We start from the raw sequence: 22468 nt of genomic DNA on the forward strand, positions 1-22468 counted from the left end.
CTGATAGCTATAAACGTTTTTATTGTTGGATTCATTGAGAATGAAGAAAAATCAACATTGTCATCTCAAACACAGATATTTACTTTTTACACATTTTTTAGATCATTCATGCATTTGAAAAAAAAAAAGACTTGAGATCTGACAAAGAAAGACTTGTATCTGATGACTATAACTAGGTTATTATATTCTGGGTTTTCATCAGTTTTTACTAATGAAGATTTAAGATGAAAATAAAGCTGAAAAAGACAACTAGATAAACTGAGTTTGTTAAAATAGATCATAAAGTTTGAAAAATAATAAAGCACCTGGGTCAGATAATACCTCCCTAAGGATTTTAAAGGAGGTCACGGATTAGATATGTGAGCCACTTATCACAATTTTTTTGTAAGTTCTTGAATAGTGGACAAGTACCAACAGATTGAAAATTAGTTACTGTCACTCCTATCTTCAAGGAAAGTAATAGATGTTGTTCCAGTAATCATAGGCCTATTAGTCTTGCATCAGTTGTGGGGAAAAGTTTTGAAAAGTATGATAAAAGATACTTTGCAAAGTCATTTGACAAAGTTTAAAATTTTATTGGATGGTTAACATGATTTCATTAAAAGAAAAATCTTGCCTTACAAATCTTTTGACATTCTTTGAAAAGGTTGCTTATGTAGATTTGGTGTATCTGAATTTTCAGAAAGCATTTGAGAGAAAGCCATATAAAAGGCTCACAAAAAAACTTGTCTTTGTAGGTGTGAGGAGAAAAGGTTAACTAACTGAATAGAAGAGTGGCTTGATGGAAGAAAGCAAAGAGTTGTTATAAACAGAGTTCAGCCAAGCTAAATTAATGTTGCCAGTGGTATACATCAGGGTTCAGTCTTAGGACCATTGCTCTTTTCAATTTCCAATGATATAAGTGAAGGAATGGTCGACAGATTACTTAGATTGGCTGATGATAAAGGTCTTGTGTATTGCTGGCTGTGAAGAAGATACTGCGAATTTATATTTAGTGAATTTGGCAAATAAACAACAGATGATATTTTTTTATTATGATAAATGAAATATTTTGCATGCAAGTTATAATTTGAATTAAGTATAATTTGGATGAGAATAACCTTTACAGTATTATAACAGAAGAGGATCTTGGTGCAATGGTTGATCAGTCTCGTAAGCCATTTAAGCAGTATGCTGTTACTAGTGGGAGAACAAACAGGATTTTAGGTTTTACCTACAGAAATAGAGTACAAGTCTAAATAGATAATTTTGTGTCACTAATTAGACAACATTTAGAATACTGTGTTCTGTTTAAGGATCCTTACCTTAGGAAAGACACTGAATTGTTGGAAAGGGTTCAGAGGATGGTTACTAAAATGGTACCTGAGATGAAGAGATTGTCACATGATGAGATTAAGATCTTTAAAATTGTTTTCTCTTGATAAGAGTTTGAGGGGATCTGATTGAAGTGTTTAATATTGTGAAAGGAACTGAATGTTAATGCATCAATATTTCTCATATTTAACAGTGAAAATTATTGAACTTGAAGACAAATACAGATTTAAGCAATGTAGAAACTGTTTTCAACTAAGCCAATTTTAGTTTTCAAATAGGATGTTTGGTCTATGGAATGGGTTGCCTTTAGCTGTTGTTAAGGTAGTAAGTTTGAGCAAGTTTAAAAAAAAACTTGAAAGATATATGAATGATGAAGGCTGACTTTATAATTTTTTTCTTAAACAGTTTTAGTTTGGCTTAGAGGATGTAACAGCTGAAATGGACCAATAGGTCCCTCATTGTCTCTAAACATTAGATTGTTTGTTTTTTTTAACACAAAAAATGAGTGATTCCACACATTTTCTTTGTGCTAAGTGTTGTGCCAGGTAAAAATGTATGTCTTCTCAACATGATGCAGCATGTTGGCCCAAATGATGGTGTTAGTACATAACTTTACAATTTGGGGATTACAATACGCTAACAGATTTTTAATTTATTTGTTTTTGAATAGGAAATTTAAAATGCATAACGTTTTACTATATTTTCCTTTTCTCATTAAGTAAAAACAAATTTAGTACAGAGAGTAAGAATTACTGAATTTGTACAAGATGTGCTCAAGAATTTAGTTAAAAGCTCACACATTCTTCATTACAATTGATGTAACTCACCCTGAGGTAGTTTAATGTTGAATTTGTAAGTCCTTGTCTTGTGATGTTTTTGGAAAGTTGTTCTAAAAAAGAAGGATCTTGTTGCTGAGTCTGAAATGAAAATTAGGAATATAATTACAAAAAGTTAGAAAAATATAGCTACACAAGTAAATATACGTTCAACAATTTACTTTATTATTAAAATAACATAAGTTCTCAAAAGTACCAATGTCCATTAGTGAGAAGTCGAAGGATGGTGTTTCAGCGAGAAAATGGCATTCCAAACACTTGTCTTAAGGCAGAAATATCCATTAGATGATTTGAAATTGTGATTACTTGCTGTAGACAAACCATTATTCCTTTGTTTTAAATATTTTTGTTACAATTCTGTACAACACACATTGTCTACTTTAGATAAAAGCTTCATTTTTAAAACTCTGCACTACATCTCAGGAACTGTAACTATGACAAGGGATAAGCAAGATGTGCAATTCTGAACAGCTGCTACATCTCAGCAACTGTAACTACAAGGGATGAGCAAGATGTGCAATTCTGAACTGCTGCTACATCTCAGCAACTATAATTATGACAAGAGATGAGCAAGATGTGCAATCCTGAACCGATTCTACATCTCAGCAACTGTAACTACGACAAGGGGTGAGCAAGATGTGCAATCCTGAACCGCTGCTACATCTCAGCAACTGTAACTACGACAAGGGGTGAGCAAGATGTGCAATTCTGAACTGCTTCTACATCTCAGCAACTGTAACTACGACAAGGGGTGAGCAAGATGTGCAATCCTGAACCGATTCTACATCTCAGCAACTGTAACTACGACAAGGGGTGAGCAAGATGTGCAATTCTGAACTGCTTCTACATCTCAGCAACTGTAACTACGACAAGGGATGAGCAAGATGTGCAATTCTGAACTGCTGCTACATCTCAGCAACTGTAACTACGAGAAGAGATGAGCAAGATGTGCAATTCTGAACTGCTGCTACATCTCAGCAACTGTAACTACGACAAGGGGTGAGCAAGATGTGCAATCCTGAACTGCCAGTGACTTCACATGACAGTGTCAATTATTGGCCTAGTATGCAGAAAAGTGGATTGTTTTAAAAACTAGTGTTAGAGCAACTGTCATTCATGAGAAGGAAAACTGTAATGTCAGACACTATTCACTGGTAATAATGAATTCATTTCTATTAAATATATAGTTTAATTATAGAATAGGTGTATGTGGATTGTAACATAGCATCATTTAATATTAAAAGCACCACCAATTTTGCACACTCAAATATAAAACATGTATAAACTTTTCTCTTTGAGTATGTACTCTTGTCAACCTATTGGAACTGTGATAAAAGTAGAACTGTTTCATAGTCTGTAATAATAAGAATAAGAAAGGCCTAGGTGAACTATCTTGCATTTATACCTAAATAGCAGAGCTGGAATACTAAATTCTCAGAACTAAAAAAATAAATTCATTTTTTCAAGCATGTAACATTTATCAGCCATAAATTTTGTTGTTTAGTAACATTTTCACAGGGTCAGATATGCTGCTAAGGTTTAGCCAACTTGTACCTAAATAGAAATGGTGTCATTTCACTGAGAAATGTTTGTAGTACACTCAGAAATAATCTTTTCTCCATAGTAACCAAATAAAATTGAGATAACAGATCTGAAAAACTCTAGTATATGTTTAATTCAGAGTATTGTAAGCTTGCAATGATGTATTGTTTGATGCTCTATCATAAAAACAACTCAATTTCAACCTATTGTTATTGTTGCATGATCATCAGGATAAAAACTTCACATAGGAAAGAAAAAGACTTCAATACAAATTGCAGATCTATCCTCTAACAGTAACTGTTGTTCACCAATTAATTCCTCTACTTAACAACTGTTAACTAACCAAAAATGACAAATTCCTCTACTTAACAACTGTTAACTAACCAAAAATGACAATTATTGAATTGTTTTTTATTTATACAGTGGAGAAAGAAGATAAGCTTTATGCAAAACCAAAACAAGAAAAAAATATGTTTTAAACAAAAAATATCCATTACAGACAAGTCCAAAAATTAAGTCACAGTAGCTGAGTATCATTCCAAAATTTGTCTTGAGGCACAAATATCCATAACAGACAAGTCTAAGGATGAAGCCTCAGTTACAAAGTGCCATTCCAAAATGTCTTTGGAGGCACCAATATCCATTAGAGATAAGTCTAATTATGGGGTCTCAGTGACAAAGTAACATTTCCAATCTTGTCTTGAGCATCAGAGATGGTTTACAATGCATGTAAACAAGTATCATAATGCATTTTCAGGTACTATATGGATTTTCTTATTTTATAGAATGAGTGAGCTCACTGCATAGAAAAGTATTATCTAAACAGTTAGGACTAAATAAAAACAACTGGTTTTATTTACTTTCATACCTGCATGGCAACAACACTGCGAGGAACTAGTTCTCGATGAGCTCGGGTTGCAAAGTGCCATGACTTTATCCTCATCAAGTCATCAAAAGTAAACTCCAGTATTAGTCTTCCTTCTGTACAAACCTATTAGAAAACAAATTATTGTAAACTTTACCTATTTACAACAGATCTAACATTCGTACCTGAGGGTCAATGTTAATAACTCACAACTTTCAAATTTACAGTAGGTTATTAACAACTTCTTATCATATTGACCAAAGCTGCCTTCACACATCACAACCAAAAATTTAACAAGTCAATTTAACACACAGTTTTAGGTAAAAAAACATTTGATTAGAATCTACTGACTTATCTTTTGGGTACCCTTGTTGTTTGCAATATTTTTGTCTCTAACTTCATAAACATCTAGTGAAGCTCAGCTAAAAGAATTATGTTAGTCTTAAATCCTTACACAAAGGAAACAGTGCACAATAATCTATATAATTAAAAAGAAAATCACACGTGCACACACACACACACATAAAAAACAACATTGTAACTAAAATATTTTGGGAAATCACCAGGAACATGGAATATAACTATACAAGACACAATAAATTGCTTGTTTATAGACTATCAGTGATACCTTCATTATTTTACAGCTAAAACAATGTATGTACTCAACTGATGAAACACTTTACACAAAAAATTTACAATTTTAATGAGTTTCTATTATAATGATACTTCATAATTTATACTGTACGAAACAGACTACAAGTGTAAATACCAGTGAATAAGCTGAATCAGTCTTTAGTTTTTAAACATCCTAGAATAAGTAAGTGTATTCTTATGTTTAAATTAGATTCTTAAACTTATTGTTCAGAAATGGTTTCTAATAATAATAATAGGTCAAATACAGATAGATATAAACCTAAGTATTATTCAAAAACTGATTTTACAAATATGATCTTTGTTACATTGACCATTAATGATTCTTTTTCTTCATTCAATCAAAATCCCATCTAGTTTTAGGGCCACCCACTCAGGTGTCTTGTTGTAGCCTAAAAGTTGTACACTTGGTGGCAGGCCCTGACAGCAACCTTAAAAGAAGACAAACATGATTGATGATGAGGATCAAGGCTGGCACTTCCCACCAGGGCACCAACATCTGCATAGTGTCAAAATTAGGAATAAACTTATATACAATAACTTAATCTGAATAAGAACATGAAAATTGTTAAAAAGAAGGAAAACTGATCCTTCTAAGGGAATGGAAATTCATAAACATGTCCCAGAAGGCACTGACCAGTAGAAATAAACTACTTGACCACTTTTCATAACCTTTTTATTCTGATTGGAAGTCCATGAAGAATGAAAAAAGATACAGCTGTGTATAGCAGTTATAGTTTTAGAGGTTTCAGGGTTTTCATCTACTCCCGAATCAATATTATACACTTTAATTTTTTTCTACTCTACTAATTAGTTTTAACCTCTCAGGGTACTTGTTCTTCTTAATATTCTTTAAGTATCATTTCTTTACTTTCTGTTAACATGATTTGTTTTATTCGAGCATGAATCCAAAGGTAAGCAGTATTTACAAACACCACAAATAAAGCAATCTCCTTTCTTTCTACGTTTATGTTCCTGACATTTTACACATTTCACTTATTAGTAATTTTTTTCAATTAGAAGAATAAGTTTTTTAGATTGTAAAATTGGATTAAAGTTATGTAGTCTGGCACTTCTAATCTATTTTTTTGGCTCGGATGTCTTTTCCCTAAATTTCAATCAATTTTCATGACTAAGGTCTTAATATAGTCATACACTAAAGGTGGCAATAGCATCCTTTGCCCAAGGAGGATCCCAAACTACTTTCTCTTGTAATACTACAATCAAATAGTGGATTTAAGGGAGTGTGTGAGATGTTGCTGCATCCCTCTCTTGATACAGGAAAACTAATAATTTGCACACAGACTGCTTCTGAGCAGTAGTGGTTGTTGTTTCTTCCTGTCTAAACCTTCTTAAAGCATCTACATTCAAGTCTGCTACTTCACCTGAACACTTCACATCATTTGGAACACACCTAATAAGTACATAATATGTGACCTAGGTTGTCAGTGTTATGGAAACTAAGTTAGTTTAAATAGTAAATTAATAAGTGTGAGGTTTATGGCTTAGTTGTATGTTCAGAGATACAATTTCAGAAAAAAAAATTGAGCTAATTATAATTTTTATGTTTATTAGTTGACATAAAAAGGAAAATGGCTAGAACAGGTTGTTGAACAAAACTGTAAAAGGCAGAGAAAGACAAAAGAAAAAACAAAACAAGCAGGTTCATTTCTAAAACATCATCTACAATGTCCAGATGCTAACCACTCAGCTGATAAGTTACACAATGATAACGAGACAACTTTTTACAACAGTCTCACAAAATGAAGGTGAATATTTTCTGAATGTAGAAAATTAAGTCATGTTTGTTGAGATCAAGGTTTGGATAGACATGAAAATGAAAATACCACTAATATGGACTATAGTGATATTGCTACTTGGACCAAATGTGATGAGCATTTGGCACTAACCATAATGGAACATGAGCCAGAACAGCTTCCATAATATGATTTTCCTAAAGACCATAACCAAAGAAGATTCTCATCATATCATCACTGTATAAGACCTGCCAGTGGGGAACAAATTCATCATCAGTGGTTACATTATTCCAAGTCGAAGGACTCCATATTTTGCTTATGTGGTAAACTGTTTACTGGTACCTACATGACTGGTTTGTTTGTCTCTCACTGGTTAAGGTTGCAACAACTGGAAAACTTTCATGTAATTCTAGAAGCAATGAACATTTAGATAATTTTCAAATTTGAAGATAACTTGAACCATAATTGAACAGCTAATAATAAAATAACTGATGAAACAAATTTGTGCCATATAAAACAAGAACATTATTGGCAAGAAATCTTAAAAGGACAGACTGTTTTAATGAGAGTTCTTCCTATGCAAAATTTGCCTTTTAGAGTATTGCATGACAAGTTGCACACATCAAGCAATGGAACTTTCTGAATTTGGTAGAATATCTTGCTTCGTTTGGATCATCTTTGTAAGATACGAGACAATGAAACATGTGTACACTACCTTAGGAAGAAGATACAAAATAAACTGGTTTTGCTTGAACTACCAAATACTATTCAATAGTTTCAGGTTGTACACCAAATGTAAACCAGGTTGAACAAATGACCATGATTCTTCAATTTGTAGTTCCTTTACAGAGATGTCAACTATTTCAAATGACTGAGCATAACGATTGTAGACAGAGCCCTTTATCATTTGGAGCTACTAGGCCTGACCAATGTCTCTAAGCTGTTTATTATATTATTATTTTCACTATTATTATTTATTACTGCTATAGATTGCTCATTTATGACTGTGTTTTGTGTATTTAATAAATAAATTTTAAAAAATTCTTTTGAAATTCTCTTTCATATTCTGAATTCTTACTCATAAATGTCATTATCTGCATCGTTTTGGTCTTCACCTCAGCCTTTTGTTGGCGAGATGCTGATTTTGTATGTCTGAAACAATTGTTTATCACGCCATGTGCCATAGAAAAATCGATGTGACAAACTGTACAATACGCATGACTGTCACTGACTTTTGTTGCAATGACCAGATATTTTGCACTATACTCTTTCCTATAATTTTGATTTACAGTTTTAGTCCTTTTAGATTTGCCAGAAACAAGACAATCTGGTGAACAAGGCCTATTTTTTTCCATCTTGTGAACAATCGCATTGGTGTTTCTATGCTGCTCAGAAAACGAGAAATACCCATCTACATGAGCACTGATTGGCTGACAAGCACTGATGACGTAACTACGGATTCTCCTACGTACCCAGTATGGAGAAGCTCCGCACTCAAAATATTGGTAGACGTCAGAGATACAAATATTTTTTATTATTTCAAGCACAAACATGATTATTGCAAGTAGCCATTTGGACTGTCTTTTATTTATTATCAAAATTTATTTGTATCTCACTAGAAATTTTCTTTTCACCCCTTTTAAGCCCTGGGGGAACAATTTATCACTTTATTGTATAGGCCTATATCATATATAATAATTTGGGAGTTGCAACAAGTTGTAATATTTGTCTATATGAGCGTATAGTTGTAATGTATACACCAAAATTGTAATGATTATGCTCAAATCGTAATGGCTGGCATCTCTGCCTTTAGACATTGATAACTGTGAGCCCCAACCTCATATTAAAGAAAATTTTGTGTGGGATTTATGCCAATAAAAGATAATGGACACTAGCATGAACAGTTAAAGGAGATGCAATTACACATTGAAAACTTGTGTTGTCAAGGCTATGATAATGGAAGGAACATGAAAGAAAATGATGAAAAGATAATTTTGGATGTTTATCCACGAGTATTGTTCATTCACTGCAGTGAAAATTCTTTACATTTGCTTGTTAATGCTGCTGCTAATAGTTGCTTAGAAAAATAAAGCATTCTCTGATCTGGTAGGTACACGTTTGTGTACTTCTCAGCTTTATCACGCTGTTTGGAGATTATAAAATGTCATGTCCAAATATAATAATGAAACCATTAAGTGATACACACTGGGAAAGGCAAATTAATGCATTGAAATCTCCATGCTAATAGTTAGACAATATCTTTGGTGTATTAACTGTAATCTCTGATATTTCTCTTGTGGGGTTGTATAGGAATTATTTATGGGTTGTGGCACAAAATCTTGCAAATAACATTTCTAATTTCAAATTTATGACATTGTTTAGTATGACACCCTCTTTGAAATTAATACAGTTAGCAATAAAAAATTCAAGGAAGTTATGTGATATATACAACACACTCCAACAACAAGAAGGAAATAAATTATTGTGTCATTCCTGCAATACAAAGAATTTAAGAAAAAATTATTAGATGCATATGAACTTGCTGAGGAGTTGGGCATATCAGCAAACTTTGAATGAAAGTCAGTCTACTTTAGGAGAAAGATAAAGCAGTTAACAAGAGGCAAATGATGAACCAATTTAGAAACCTATGCAAAACAATCAAAATGAAATTTATTTTGCATTTCTTGGATGTAGAATACAATCAGTTTAAATACAACTCGCAAATGCAATGAGTTTGTTCTCTGTTTGGCTTCTTTTATGATATTTACAATTTGCAGAAAACGATAGAGGAAATAATAGAACATTGCTTCAAGCTAGAAAAAGCTTTACAGCATGGTGAGAGAGATTATCTGATACTACAAGTTTTATAATGAATTACAAGTCATTTCAAGATACAAAGATGTGGTAAACAAGCTTCTAGACATATGTAAAAATGAGATGGCAGATAGTGTTCTGAATGCATTTATTGCATCATATGTTCTCTTGACACTTCCTGTTTCTATTCATCAATGATGCAAGTAAGACTTGGACTTTTCACTCTGTCAACAGAACATGAAATTGCTTTCTGAAAAACATGATACAACTTGCTGCACATTTGCCAAATCAAAAGTGTGAAAAGTAAAGTTTTAATGAAGTTTAGTGTGTTTGTTGAGCTCTTCAGTTGTGACCATCTGCTAACTGTAAACACAGTGCCATACTGAGTCAGTGGTCAGCTTCTGATTAATTAGTTCATTTTCTACTGCCTACCTTAATCAAATACAGAAATGCTGCAGTTAACTTGAACATGAATGAATACAAAGATTGAAAATGTATGTTATAAACAGAATTTTGAAACTGTTACAAAATAAAGTATAAACTTAAATTGTGTTTCTTTATTTCTTCAGTGTGTGTACGTAATAAAAATACCAAACTGGTTATCAACATTAAGAAGTCAAATGCCTAAGACATGCTTCTTATTGTTTACACCAAAGTAAAATTTAAAATAAAACTGTTTCAATGACATTGTTTCTTCATTGTATTTATGTAATAAAAAATTATTAGTGCAAATGCAGTTGTGTGGTAACAAGATTAAAGTATACATGTTACAAATATATGTATATATATATATATTTTTTTTTGGGGGGGGGGGTTCAAAACAATATAGTAACAGAGTATTTACATTAGCTTATCAAAAGTTACTAAGGAGTGTACATCTGATGGGAATTCAAATCCACAATCTTCAAATTGCACATTGAATGCTTGGCCTGAATACCTACAGACTGTTTAGTTGTGAAAAAAAAAATATAGTTCCCTAGTGGAACTATCCAGTTGATATGGGGAAAGAAAATAAAAAAAATAAATTATGCACTTTACTACAAAGATGGCTTATTATGTGCACATTAGCATGCATTACCCAGAGTTGCCTGGCTCAATTAACAATTTTTGTATGGTAACTGTACACTGCACTACAGCATATATGCAGTATTTAGTTTTAGAATATTTTTGATAAAAAAGGGGGGACAGAGAGCCTCTGAAACAGAACATTTCCACTATTTACAGACTTGTGAACTTTAAGTACTTCATCAGTTACTTTACCTTCAACAAAATAAGATAAACAATTAGCATCTAATGAAATTTATAGGGATTTCATAACAAAAGAAAGTGGAATATTATTTAGTAATTTTCATATGAAGTTACAGTCCTTAACAGGTACACTTAGCTAAAATTGATAACAACTAACACCTCATTTTCTCTGAAGCAGTCTGTGATTACTTTTTAATTTCAACATAAAACCAAGCTAAACCATGGCAGCTCAACATGGTTGTTAAATAAGTAGAAAAATGAACAGACAAAAGGAGGAAGTTCAAGTTCTGTAACACATATAGGGTTAATAATCTCAGATGGAATGTTTGATGAAATTGAAGTTTGGACAATGGATATCATTCACGGTTTTGATGTGTGTTCTGCCATGTTATTTCCATGCAGTTACGAGCTGCGAGACAAAACAATTAAAAAACAAAAAAAAGCAGAGTGAGGTTGTTCCATTCACTCACACAATTCCAATATCACTTATAAAATAACATTTAATAATCATCTAGAATTTTTCATTGAAGAAATAGGTAAAAACAAATGAAAACCTGACTCTCTAAACATAATATAAACCCTCTCATGTTTGTCACCATTGTAACTAAAACAAAAAAACAACAACACAGTACACCCATAACAAACCATGCAATTGTAAACAAAGAATCTAACATCAATAAAGGCAAAGTAAAACAACATATCTTAATTGAAGAAAACAGACCCACCCTAAATCAACATCCCAGGGCATCAAGATACCTATATCATAATGTGAAGCAACATCTGGTAATATGAGCTCTTTGTTCTATACTTCATGTACTACTTGTAACTGAGGATGAAAAATTCTTGTCAAAACATTGTATATGTATAATAATTTTACATTACCAAGTCAAGCAGTATCAAAAGTATTTACTTATCAGCTTAAACTTGGAAAGAGTAATTTTAAATTCAGGTTACATGAAATGTTTCATTCCAACAGAGTAACAGAAATTCCAAAAGACTTGAAACTGGTATTTCCATATTTCTTATCACTTTTACCTTTCTGTACTCATTCCTTCAGATAAATGGTTTTTTTCCTCAATATTAAACATTCATTTAAAGATTCTGATGTGTAAGTGATACTCTATCTTGTTCTACAATTGTGTGAAATGTTCTGTTGATAACTGTCACACCAGTGTCCTGTTATCTTCAATTCTGATTTCATAAACTAGATGACACACTTAATCTTGTATCTATAAAATAAATTAAACCTGAAGCCCTTCAATAGACTTGTTAAAATTTCTCAGTCATGTAACTCAACTTGCACACAAAACCCACAGGCAATAATCTGGAGAAAGTACAACAACCATTTTATCGAGATAGTCACAATCTAATTTTCTAATTATCAAGCCCAGTTTGTTTTTAGATGCAAAATTATAGCAATGCAAAGTATAATTAATATAATGTAACTTTAACATAAAAAAAATTCTAAAATTCTAAGGTAAAGAATTAAATACAACATAAAACAATGCTGTGTTGATTAAAATGGTATAATGTAATCTTCCCCTCACATATAATACTAGAAAGACAATATTACACTGAATCCATATTCCAATCACATGCTTTGTCTTTCTTGTACATTAAGTTTTAGATAGGTTAGTATCTTCATTAAAGATTAAATTTGAATAAAAAAATTTGGTTAAAAATATCCCTAACTTATTTGTAAGAAACTTCAGAAAAGCCTGTGCATACAATTCTATGCACAGAATTTTCTAGTCTCATACAATTACATTTCTCGGCTTTTACTGCATATACAATTAGCAGATGCTGGACACCAAAGACATAATAGTTACGTTATTCTTCTGAATACCAAAGATGATTCACTTCAACAACTATTCATTTAAACCACACACTGATCATGGTTTATGACCTGGAGAAGATTATCAACCATTAAAATAAAGTCATCATCTGTAAGCTGGAAAGATTAAAACACAGATAGGAGGGAGGGTAACGTAATGATAATGTTGAGGTTTCTAAATATCTTATTTCCACATTTAATCTTTAATTACAAAATAGTGTATAATACAGTCTCTACATCACCAGAACTTGACCAGACCTTGAGCTGGATGTAGCAAGAAACTGTTAGACAACCAAACCAAAAATCACTTTCTTTTTGTAATAACAGTAACAAACAACACTACATGCACAAATCTCTTCGAACTTTATCCTTCCATGGTTTTTATCTCAGTAGGCTAGAGCTAATACAGCCCAAACTGCAGTTTTCAGGTGCTCACAATGTTACTAATATCAGCACTTATCTCTTATATTAAAGAAATCCAAACCACTTTCATGATTACTGGTTTATTAATTTGGTAAGTTACTAACTAAAACTGAAGAGTAAAAATGACGAGAAAGTAACTGCACTAAGTTTTAACAGTTATTGTAAATTTTACTGATCTACTCATCAGTCTAACATTTCATGTTGATCTACAACAACTAACTACTAACACCATACAGACTACTTGTGCTTACTTAGCACACAATCATTTAATATTTCAGATCACCAAATAAATGTATGACCCTGCAAGCTTTTAAATAGAAAGCTAAGTTGGAACCATGATTTATCTACCTGGCCACCTAATTATTAATGTTGATGATGGTCATGTGTAATCACCTACTATTATAATAAAATCTGTTTCAGAAATTTACTGTATAAGGAACTAACCAATTCTTTGATAAGTGCATAACAATTACAAAAAGTATGAAAACTGTTTCAAATGGTTAGGTAATAAAATACTAAGTTTCAACAACAGAAAGAAGAATTTTGTAAAATACATTAAACCAAAATATATGAATCTATAATGATGTATTTGTGACTCACATACCCAGTTTCCTTCTCAGCTAATTATTAAAGGTATAAATAAAAATAAAATTAAAACAATCAAGTTTGTGTTAAAATAAAAAAACAGCACCAATCAGATGACTTTAAAAACCCTCAAATTTTCCTAAGACTGAAGACAATTACATATCAAACTCACCACAACAGTGTTATCTTTTGCCAATTGTTCTTTCATGGGATCATTAGGGTACTGGCCTCCCATAAGACCCTGAAAAAACAAACAAAAACAAGTCCTGTCATACACTTCCCACTTGAGCTACCCTCTTTACTGAAACTGAGTGTAGAATACTTCTTACAGTGGAAATGGTCTAGACTGGCTCATTTAATGAAAGTGGTTCATATTTTCATTGAGGAATATTGTTCAGATGCAAAAATCTAGAATTCTAAGCAATATGAATTGTAGAAATAATAACTGCAAGTTACATTAACAATCCAGCACAGAAAGCGGTATTTTCTGTAAAAAAAAGACTGTATAGTATGTGTAAAAATGCAGCATGATATGCAACATTAGCTATAGAAATGAGAATTCCAGCTCAAAATGCAGTGTTAACTGTAGAAATGCAGGCTTAGTTTTCACTGACAAACAGGCTTAAAAATTACCTGAACTCAAAGTTAGAAGTCAATCCATTACTTTGTTGGTTAAGATTCTAAATCAGGATAATTTCAACAGTGTAAATACTTTCATAATCTGACCAATAATATAAAAATTGATTGTTTGAAAAATTTTGCAGAATGATGTATGTTTCTTTTTGAATGTTGCACAAAGCTACATGAGGGATATTTGCACCAGCCTTCCCTAATTTAGCAGTATAAGACACAGTGAAGGCAGCTAGTCATTATCACCCACTGCCAACTCTTCGGCACCTCTTTTACCAATGAAAAGTTAGACTGACCATCACATTATAATGTCCCCACAGGTGAAAGGGAGAGCATGTTGGCATGATGCAGATTCAAACCAGCAACCATCTGGCCATACTAGGTCCACAGAACGAAATAAAAGATAGTTGTATAAATATGATTGAAAAGTGGAGCTAAGGGCTTTTTCTAAACAAAAGATTTGTCCCAGATATATCAAGTTTGGTTAGTTCAGATAAGAGTTGGTGCAGAACAACAAGCAGTGAAAGCAAACAAGCTTGTAATAAACAATAAACCAAGCACTAACGTTTAACACCTCCATTATTAAAGATAAAAGATTTCAAAGTAATAAGAATATATGTTGTTTGTTTGTTATTAAGCATAACAAGTCATGTATGCTTGTCAACTGTAGATGTTGAAACACAGTTGTTAATACTAAGCCTTCAAATTTACAGCAGAGCAAGCAAGGATAAGGGATGAAAGCATCATAACAAACTGTTTGCTGATACTTTCTAAAAGTGGATATTTTAAAATTTATATCAAATTAGTACAAGAAATGATAAATAAACTTGTATGAAGAATAAATAAAACAAATAAATTTGTAGATGTCACATGCTTCAAAATTTGCAAACAAAATTAATTTAAAAAACAAAATATGATTTATACAATAACCTGGAAACTATCTTTAACTGACTTTCTGTGGTAAACATATCTAACTGACATCATGTGGCTTTTATAGTTTCTGGTATATTCATAAAATTATGCACATTACTTTGTAATAACAGTAATCCAGTAAAATATAATAAGAATAAAACTTTAGAACATAAGTGGAAGACACTTAGAGGCTTATTTCAGAAACAAATATGGAAAATTACAAACATTTGTGAATATTTGTTTGTAATGTACCATGTAAAATGCATGCACACTATATACCAAAGGTTTTTGGTATGAATCATCCACAAACTGATTTTAAATATTTTCTATTTCAAAGGCAGAATTAAATAATAATAATAAAATCCAGTTCTGTAGAATACTTCTTTTGTCAGGTTAAAACCTTTAGTCACCTTGACCTGACAAAACAGATGTTAGAATTGTACTTCTGAACCTTCTTCCCCTTAACTAATCAATGTGTGCTGTAGCTCAGTTCTCAGCTGTGCAAGTACTCTTGCTTTCACAAACAGGGAAAGTTGTTGCTATGACAACTAAATCAATACTGTTTCTTCACTATGGCAACCCAATCAATTAGGAACTCCAGTGCACTAAGAGTAGAGTGTTAGAGTTCACAAACACGTGTATGTGATGTTCGAGTTTCACCTAACCATACAGCATGTACTCCAACTTGCATGTTAGTTAATATCATTGTGCACAATGAACAAAAAATCTACTGATAAATTATACAGAATACATTACAATCCGTGATGATGAGAAAACCCACTTGTAAAGAAAATTATATATGTAAAAAAGTCCTTTTCTTTACATATACAAGAATACATTACAATAAGTAATTAAGCATAACTCGAAATATAGAGGTTGACAAACTGATTAACAATTTAAAATAAAATCCTTTCAATTGAAAGTGAATTCAAACTAGTGATGGAGTTAATAAAATTTAAATTAGTCAGTAAAAACGTTTTTTACTTAGTTACATATGTATGCAACTAATTTCAGAAAATAAAAGTAATCATAACTTATAACCTCAAGTTATTGTTTAAATAATTAATATGACAAGTGTAAAAAGTAAACGAACATGTGCTTGTCAGTTTGATAACTTCTGTTGCAGCTAGTGCTATCAAATGAAAAACAAGGGGGAAAATGTGCAAAATTAATAAATGTGTGAGGAAAAAGGGAACAATAGAGACATACCAAACATACATACTGACATACTTACCTTTGTGCTGTGCTAAACTGACCTGAAGTAGAAAAACATTATCTGATAAGGTTTGATATTGTACAGATGTGTAATAAGAAAGAACTGATATTTTTAGTGTATTTTGAACAAATACCTCATTTTAATAAAAATAAAAGGAAGAGGTCATTTTATTACGTTTTTGTTTTAAAATAAGTTCATAACTCTTTCAGAAGGAATGAAATTGCTGGAAAACAAAATGCCATATAATGTAGCTAGGATAAACAAAATATTTGGAAATCAAAAACAAAGAATACAGCCTATAAACTATTAATAAGATCAGTAAAGAGGTTGACCTGTCTGTACATGAATAATCAACACCTGTTGATACAACTAGATTTTAAGACTACAATTAATGAATTTCCAATAATTAATTAAACAAATATACAATTTTATTAATTTTTTTGAGCAGCAAGTTGTATATCTAGCTCTGCCCATTGTAAAAGACTGACAGACCCAGTGAAAGTCTCCAAGTAAAAATAAACTCTCAGTCCATAATGGGCTTTCTTTCTGTAGCTCTCGTAATGCACTTTAAATGTCTTATCTTCAAAGTGTTGCATGATATTTTATGGAGATTGCACTCTTCCATCTTTCCACTTTCAAAAATGTAGAAAACAACCACAATTTAGCTAAAAATGATCTTAAATTCTGCAGTAGTGTTTATTCTTCAAGAAAAGGCAGGAGAAGTGGGAGTGAGGAGGTGTAGCAATCAAGTAAAAAAAAAATTTCAGAAATGGCAAGGCTGTTGCATCACTTCTAGTTCCAAGCAGCTCATTTTACAGAAGAGATGTGGTCAAGATTTCTACTGTTTGAATATGGTACATTTAATCATTAAGTTTAACGAAGCTGAACCTTGCTTCTATAGAAATCTATATTCTACATTAAGAAGTGAGAATTATCATAAAAAATATTTCAATTATAAAATAATTTTCTAATTCAAGTCTAAGTGTCTATTCTAACCTTAGTATAAACCACAAGTTAAATGGTGTTAATCAGAAAACAGTAGCAATATATTTATCCTACAGTGTTTCTGGATATTTTATTACTTTATATTTTGGTTATTATGGTAAACAAGCCAAAATGCTAAAAATATTATTTACAATCACTGACTTAGAAAATTTTGTTGAGATGCTAGATTTGTTCAAACTCAACTATACACTATAGCTATTGTAATAACAATATAATAATTATTCTATAGAATATTTTTTATTTTTTCAATATCTGAGAAAGTGCAATATAAATTTGATGTGGGTTTGAACTAAAGTTAGCATGTCAAGTTTGGTCTGGTCAACTTGTTTAGGGGATGTGTCCACAAATGGACAGAAGGTTTTCACTGACATTGGAGTTACTGCACCAGTATAGATTAACAAGTCAACAGCATATGTGAAGAATTCCTGTATTCAAATATGTAAACACTGCTGACCTTAGCTTGGCACAGCTGGATATGTGACCTAAACATAACAATAGTTGCTGTATTTGAAATGTAAGAGCTGTTGTATCATGGGTATTTTCTTTGTTAATCCACATTATCTTTTTTAAATTACTGAAATAACTAACTTTACTAGTTTTAACAAAATATTTCACCTCAAAACAGTTTACAATACCAAAGAGGATCATAAGGTTATTTTGTTTTGAAATATAAATGCTGATGCTCCAATAATGAAATAAGTCCCTTTACCAACATTTATAATGCACACTATCTTGACACCAAGTCTAACATAATCTTATCATAGAGACTGTTTCTCTTGGTGTTTCATTTAAAGAATGATTACAGCTATTACAATGATTCAACACATGTAACCTAGATAATTTTAAAACCTTAACACATTCAAAGATGTATACATGTTTCATAAACCATACTCTTGGCATTTATCAAACTTATTTATTATTAATATTCTAAAATGTAGTAGTCCAATTCTGAAGTACATGTAATACATAAACACATTGGGAAGCAAAAAACAAATATAATACAGATGTATCTTTAAGAATAGACATAGCTCACCTGTAACATGTTTCAGTCAGTACTTGTAATACACATGTACCTTAAAAGAACCCATACACACAATTCACTTAATGGTAGATTAAAACACCTACATTTTATCATTATACTAAGGTATCAAGTTATGTCCCTGAAAATATCACATTCATAATAAATACCTTTATTATACAACATACCACATATGCTGACTGGTCAAATGCAAACATCTTTATTGTATAACACACCATATTTTGATTAGTGAATCATGGATATATTTATTATACAGCATACCAAATTCTGTTCAATCAAACTAATTACTTTTTTGTATAATATTCTGACCAGTTGAACATGAATACTTTTATTATGTAAAATAACACACGCCAACCAGTCAAGCACGGACACCTTTGTTGCATAGCACACCACATGCTGACCAGTCAAGCATGGACAACTTTGTTGCATAGCACACCACACGCTAACCAGTCAAACACTTTCACTTAGAAGTTACAAATATTAAATGCTACATATCTATGATTAGTATATAAAAGTGTTAAAAGTAGAGTTCTATAAAAACCTCTTTCATATAACCCCATTATGAACATCATTCTCATGACAGTCTTATCTATAAACATCAATGTAATTACAGTACCTAACCTCCATCTGGAGATCTTATTTTAAGTAAAATTACAAATGCCAACCTGCTGCAAATATGTTTGAAGTTAATTTTTTAAAAATTTGTCAATCATAATTACTTCACAATGATGTGTAAAAACAAACATTTTTCTTATAATACAGGGTGTTTGTGTACACCTCTAATTGTAGTATATTTTTACTTATGGATCACAATTAGACATATCATAAACAACACTTTTCAGCAGTAGCACTGCAGAGTTACATTCATAATAATGCGTCATAACTGTTACACAGTCATGCTTATAATATATTAATAAAATCCTTAGATACACCAGTGTTTCCATTATGGAGAATACAAACCTACTTAGCTTTACACAGTTAACATAACTGATGACTTAACATTCAGCTACATGCTAGTTTCTATAATGGATAACTTAATACTAATTACACCCACTTCTGGTCACTGTGACCGAAATTATGGTCTATCCTTCATTGATGATGTGACAATTTATACAGTTTTGTACAAATCTTTGTACCCCACACTCACTTTGTTGTACATGAGCTTCCCATTAGCGACCCCCCACTTTCTTTATTCTATGTAAACTTTCCATTAGCAACCCCACACTTACTTTGTTGTACCTAAACTTTCCATTAGTGACCCCACACTTACTTTGTTGTACCTAAACTTCCCATTAGCAACCCTATACTTACTTTGTTGTACCTAAACTTCCCATTAGTGACCCCACACTTACTTTGTTGTACCTAAACTTCCCATTAGTGACCCCACACTTACTTTGTTGTACGTAAACTTCCCATTAGTGAGCCCACACTTACTTTGTTGTACGTAAACTTCCCATTAGTGAGCCCACACTTACTTTGTTGTAAGTAAACTTCCCATTAGTGACCCCACACTTACTTTGTTGTACCTAAACTTCCCATTAGCAACCCTATACTTACTTTATTGTACCTAAACTTTCCATTAGTGACCCCACACTTACTTTGTTGTACCTAAACTTTCCATTAGTGACCCCACACTTACTTTGTTGTACCTAAACTTCCCATTAGCAACCCTACACTTACTTTGTTGTACCTAAACTTCCCATTAGTGAGCCCACACTTACTTTGTTGTATGTAAACTTCCCATTAGTGACCCCATACTTACTTTGTTGTACCTAAACTTCCCATTAGTGACCCCACACTTACTTTGTTGTACGTAAACTTCCCATTAGTGAGCCCACACTTACTTTGTTGTACATGGGCTTCCCATGATGAGAAATCATGGAACACTGATCACAGTCTAAAGTAATGGTTGTATTGTGGAAGGATTCCTTTGGATGCTTCAGATTAAAATATAAATCAGTTACTCCTCCTTCAAATATACTCCGGAAGTAACGTGGAATTAAGGTTCTGCCTATTGCTGGAAAACAGAACAAATACTTTATCATCAAAGTACAAAAAGGTTAAATAAGCACACTAAAGTAATCTACTAGTATACAGTATATTTAATAACCAATTATATCAGCTTTATTTGTCCAAAAACTTTGAAAATTAAGGTTATGTTTCTTTGAATTCTCCTAAACAAAGTAAATAAAATATGGATACAAACTGGACATAAATAAAATATGAATACAAACTGGACATAAATAAATGATGGCCAATTTTTAAACTAAAACAACAACTGCACATAGTTTAAATAACAGACTACTGGACTGTTTCACAGTAAAGTACATTATTAAGTCTTTACACGATAAGGTTAAATGTTAAGTTCTAAACATATATGATTTGCCTTCTCGTAGTTACACATTTCAGTATTTTAATCAACTCTCACAATGCATTTAACAACTTGTAACTTTCACTGGATAATTTGGAATGAAATACTTTATATGATACACTTGATTTCTAAAACTGGAAGGTTAGTGTTGACTTTTATGAGTAAAGAGAGACTTTTCTAAACAGTCGTTAAACACTTGATTATGAATATTTCAAGACCATGGTTTAATCAGTGATAAATATATTTTAAAAGTACAATAAACATACTATATCTTTTTGGTCCATCTTCCAAACAAAATGTTAACGTCAATGTTGCATCATCTTCGAAAAATTCTGTGGTAAACGTATCCCACCACAGATTGTCACTGTCCTGTTGAAGTAAGAAACAAATACCAACCTACCATTAGTACAAAGTAACACCTTTATATAGAAAACAAATACCAACTTACCATCAGTACAAAATAAGTAACACCTTCAAATAGATAACAAATACAGTTGAAACTCTAGTCTGGCATTTTGTAGTCCAGCAACTTCCATGGTCAAGCACATTTTGAATCTGCTGCCATAAGTTTGCAAATTGGCCACCAGGTTTATTTACATCTGAAGTCAAGTGTTTTGTTTATACGTTCCCATTTTAGCTTACAAGTTGCTTGTATTTTATTTTAAACCAACATTATGCCTCCTAAAAAACCAAGTGTTGTGGAAGGTTATGCTGGTGCTAATAAGCTTCAGCATAAATCATTACAACTTTTTAAGCACAGATAATTACTGAAAAACATTATATAAAGGAACTTCAGTGAGGGCTTTGTGCAATTTCTATGGCATTGGCTCATCAACAGTTTACAATTTAAAACAACAATAACACAAGGGGCAGATGTTTAAGTTTTTTTTGCTGAGAATGAAAGTCAGAAAAGTTTAAAATGTTGGAAAACTTTGAAAAGGTGTAAGATGCACATATACAGACAGTGCACTTATAAAGTGGTTCAAGCTCAGACACAATGGTGCAAGCATCTGAAGAGAGATGGTTATGGAGCAGGCCAAGAATTTTCACCTAGAACTAAAACTAGGCTAACTGTAAATATTTGCCAGGATGGTTATTCCAGTTTAAAAACAGACATGGTATTTCACTACGTACTGTGTGCAGTGAAAAGCAAAGTGCTGACACAGAGGCTGCAGCAAAGTTTGCAGATGAATTTGCACAGTTAGTGGCAACAGAAAATTTATCTCCAGAATAGGTGTATAGCATTGAAAAAACAGCCCTGTACTACTGTTGCATGCTATAAAAACCCCTTACCCAAGAAACTGAGAAGGGTCCAGCTGGAGGTAAGGATTCAAAGGAAAGGCTAACAATTCATGGCTTCAGCAATACAGTTGGCACACGCAAGTGCAAACTTAAAGGCCTTTACAGGGGAGAGAATTTTTTCCAG

At 32.0% G+C, this 22468-nt stretch overlaps 1 protein-coding gene across 9 annotated transcripts in view; it reads right to left on the minus strand.

Moving 5' to 3' along the window:
- The window catches only part of Chi (LIM domain-binding protein 2 Chi), a 136047-nt gene that overhangs the window by 18392 nt on the left and 95187 nt on the right, over nt 1-22468 (minus strand). For 5 of the 9 annotated variants that reach the window (XM_076452072.1, XM_076452071.1, XM_076452074.1 and 2 more), the window contains 5 exons: nt 21309-21411; nt 20516-20688; nt 14042-14110; nt 4561-4683; nt 2142-2231 (listed from right to left, as the gene is read on the minus strand). In XM_076452072.1, the coding sequence (XP_076308187.1) occupies nt 2142-2231; nt 4561-4683; nt 14042-14110; nt 20516-20688; nt 21309-21411 (558 nt within the window). The remainder of the gene's footprint in view (nt 1-2141; nt 2232-4560; nt 4684-14041; nt 14111-20515; nt 20689-21308; nt 21412-22468) is intronic. The other 4 variants (XM_076452077.1, XM_076452079.1, XM_076452078.1 and 1 more) reach the window with 1 other exon arrangement.

The sequence above is a fragment of the Tachypleus tridentatus genome, chromosome 8 (genome assembly GCF_004210375.1).
Source record: "Tachypleus tridentatus isolate NWPU-2018 chromosome 8, ASM421037v1, whole genome shotgun sequence".
Lineage (NCBI taxonomy): Eukaryota > Metazoa > Arthropoda > Merostomata > Xiphosura > Limulidae > Tachypleus > Tachypleus tridentatus.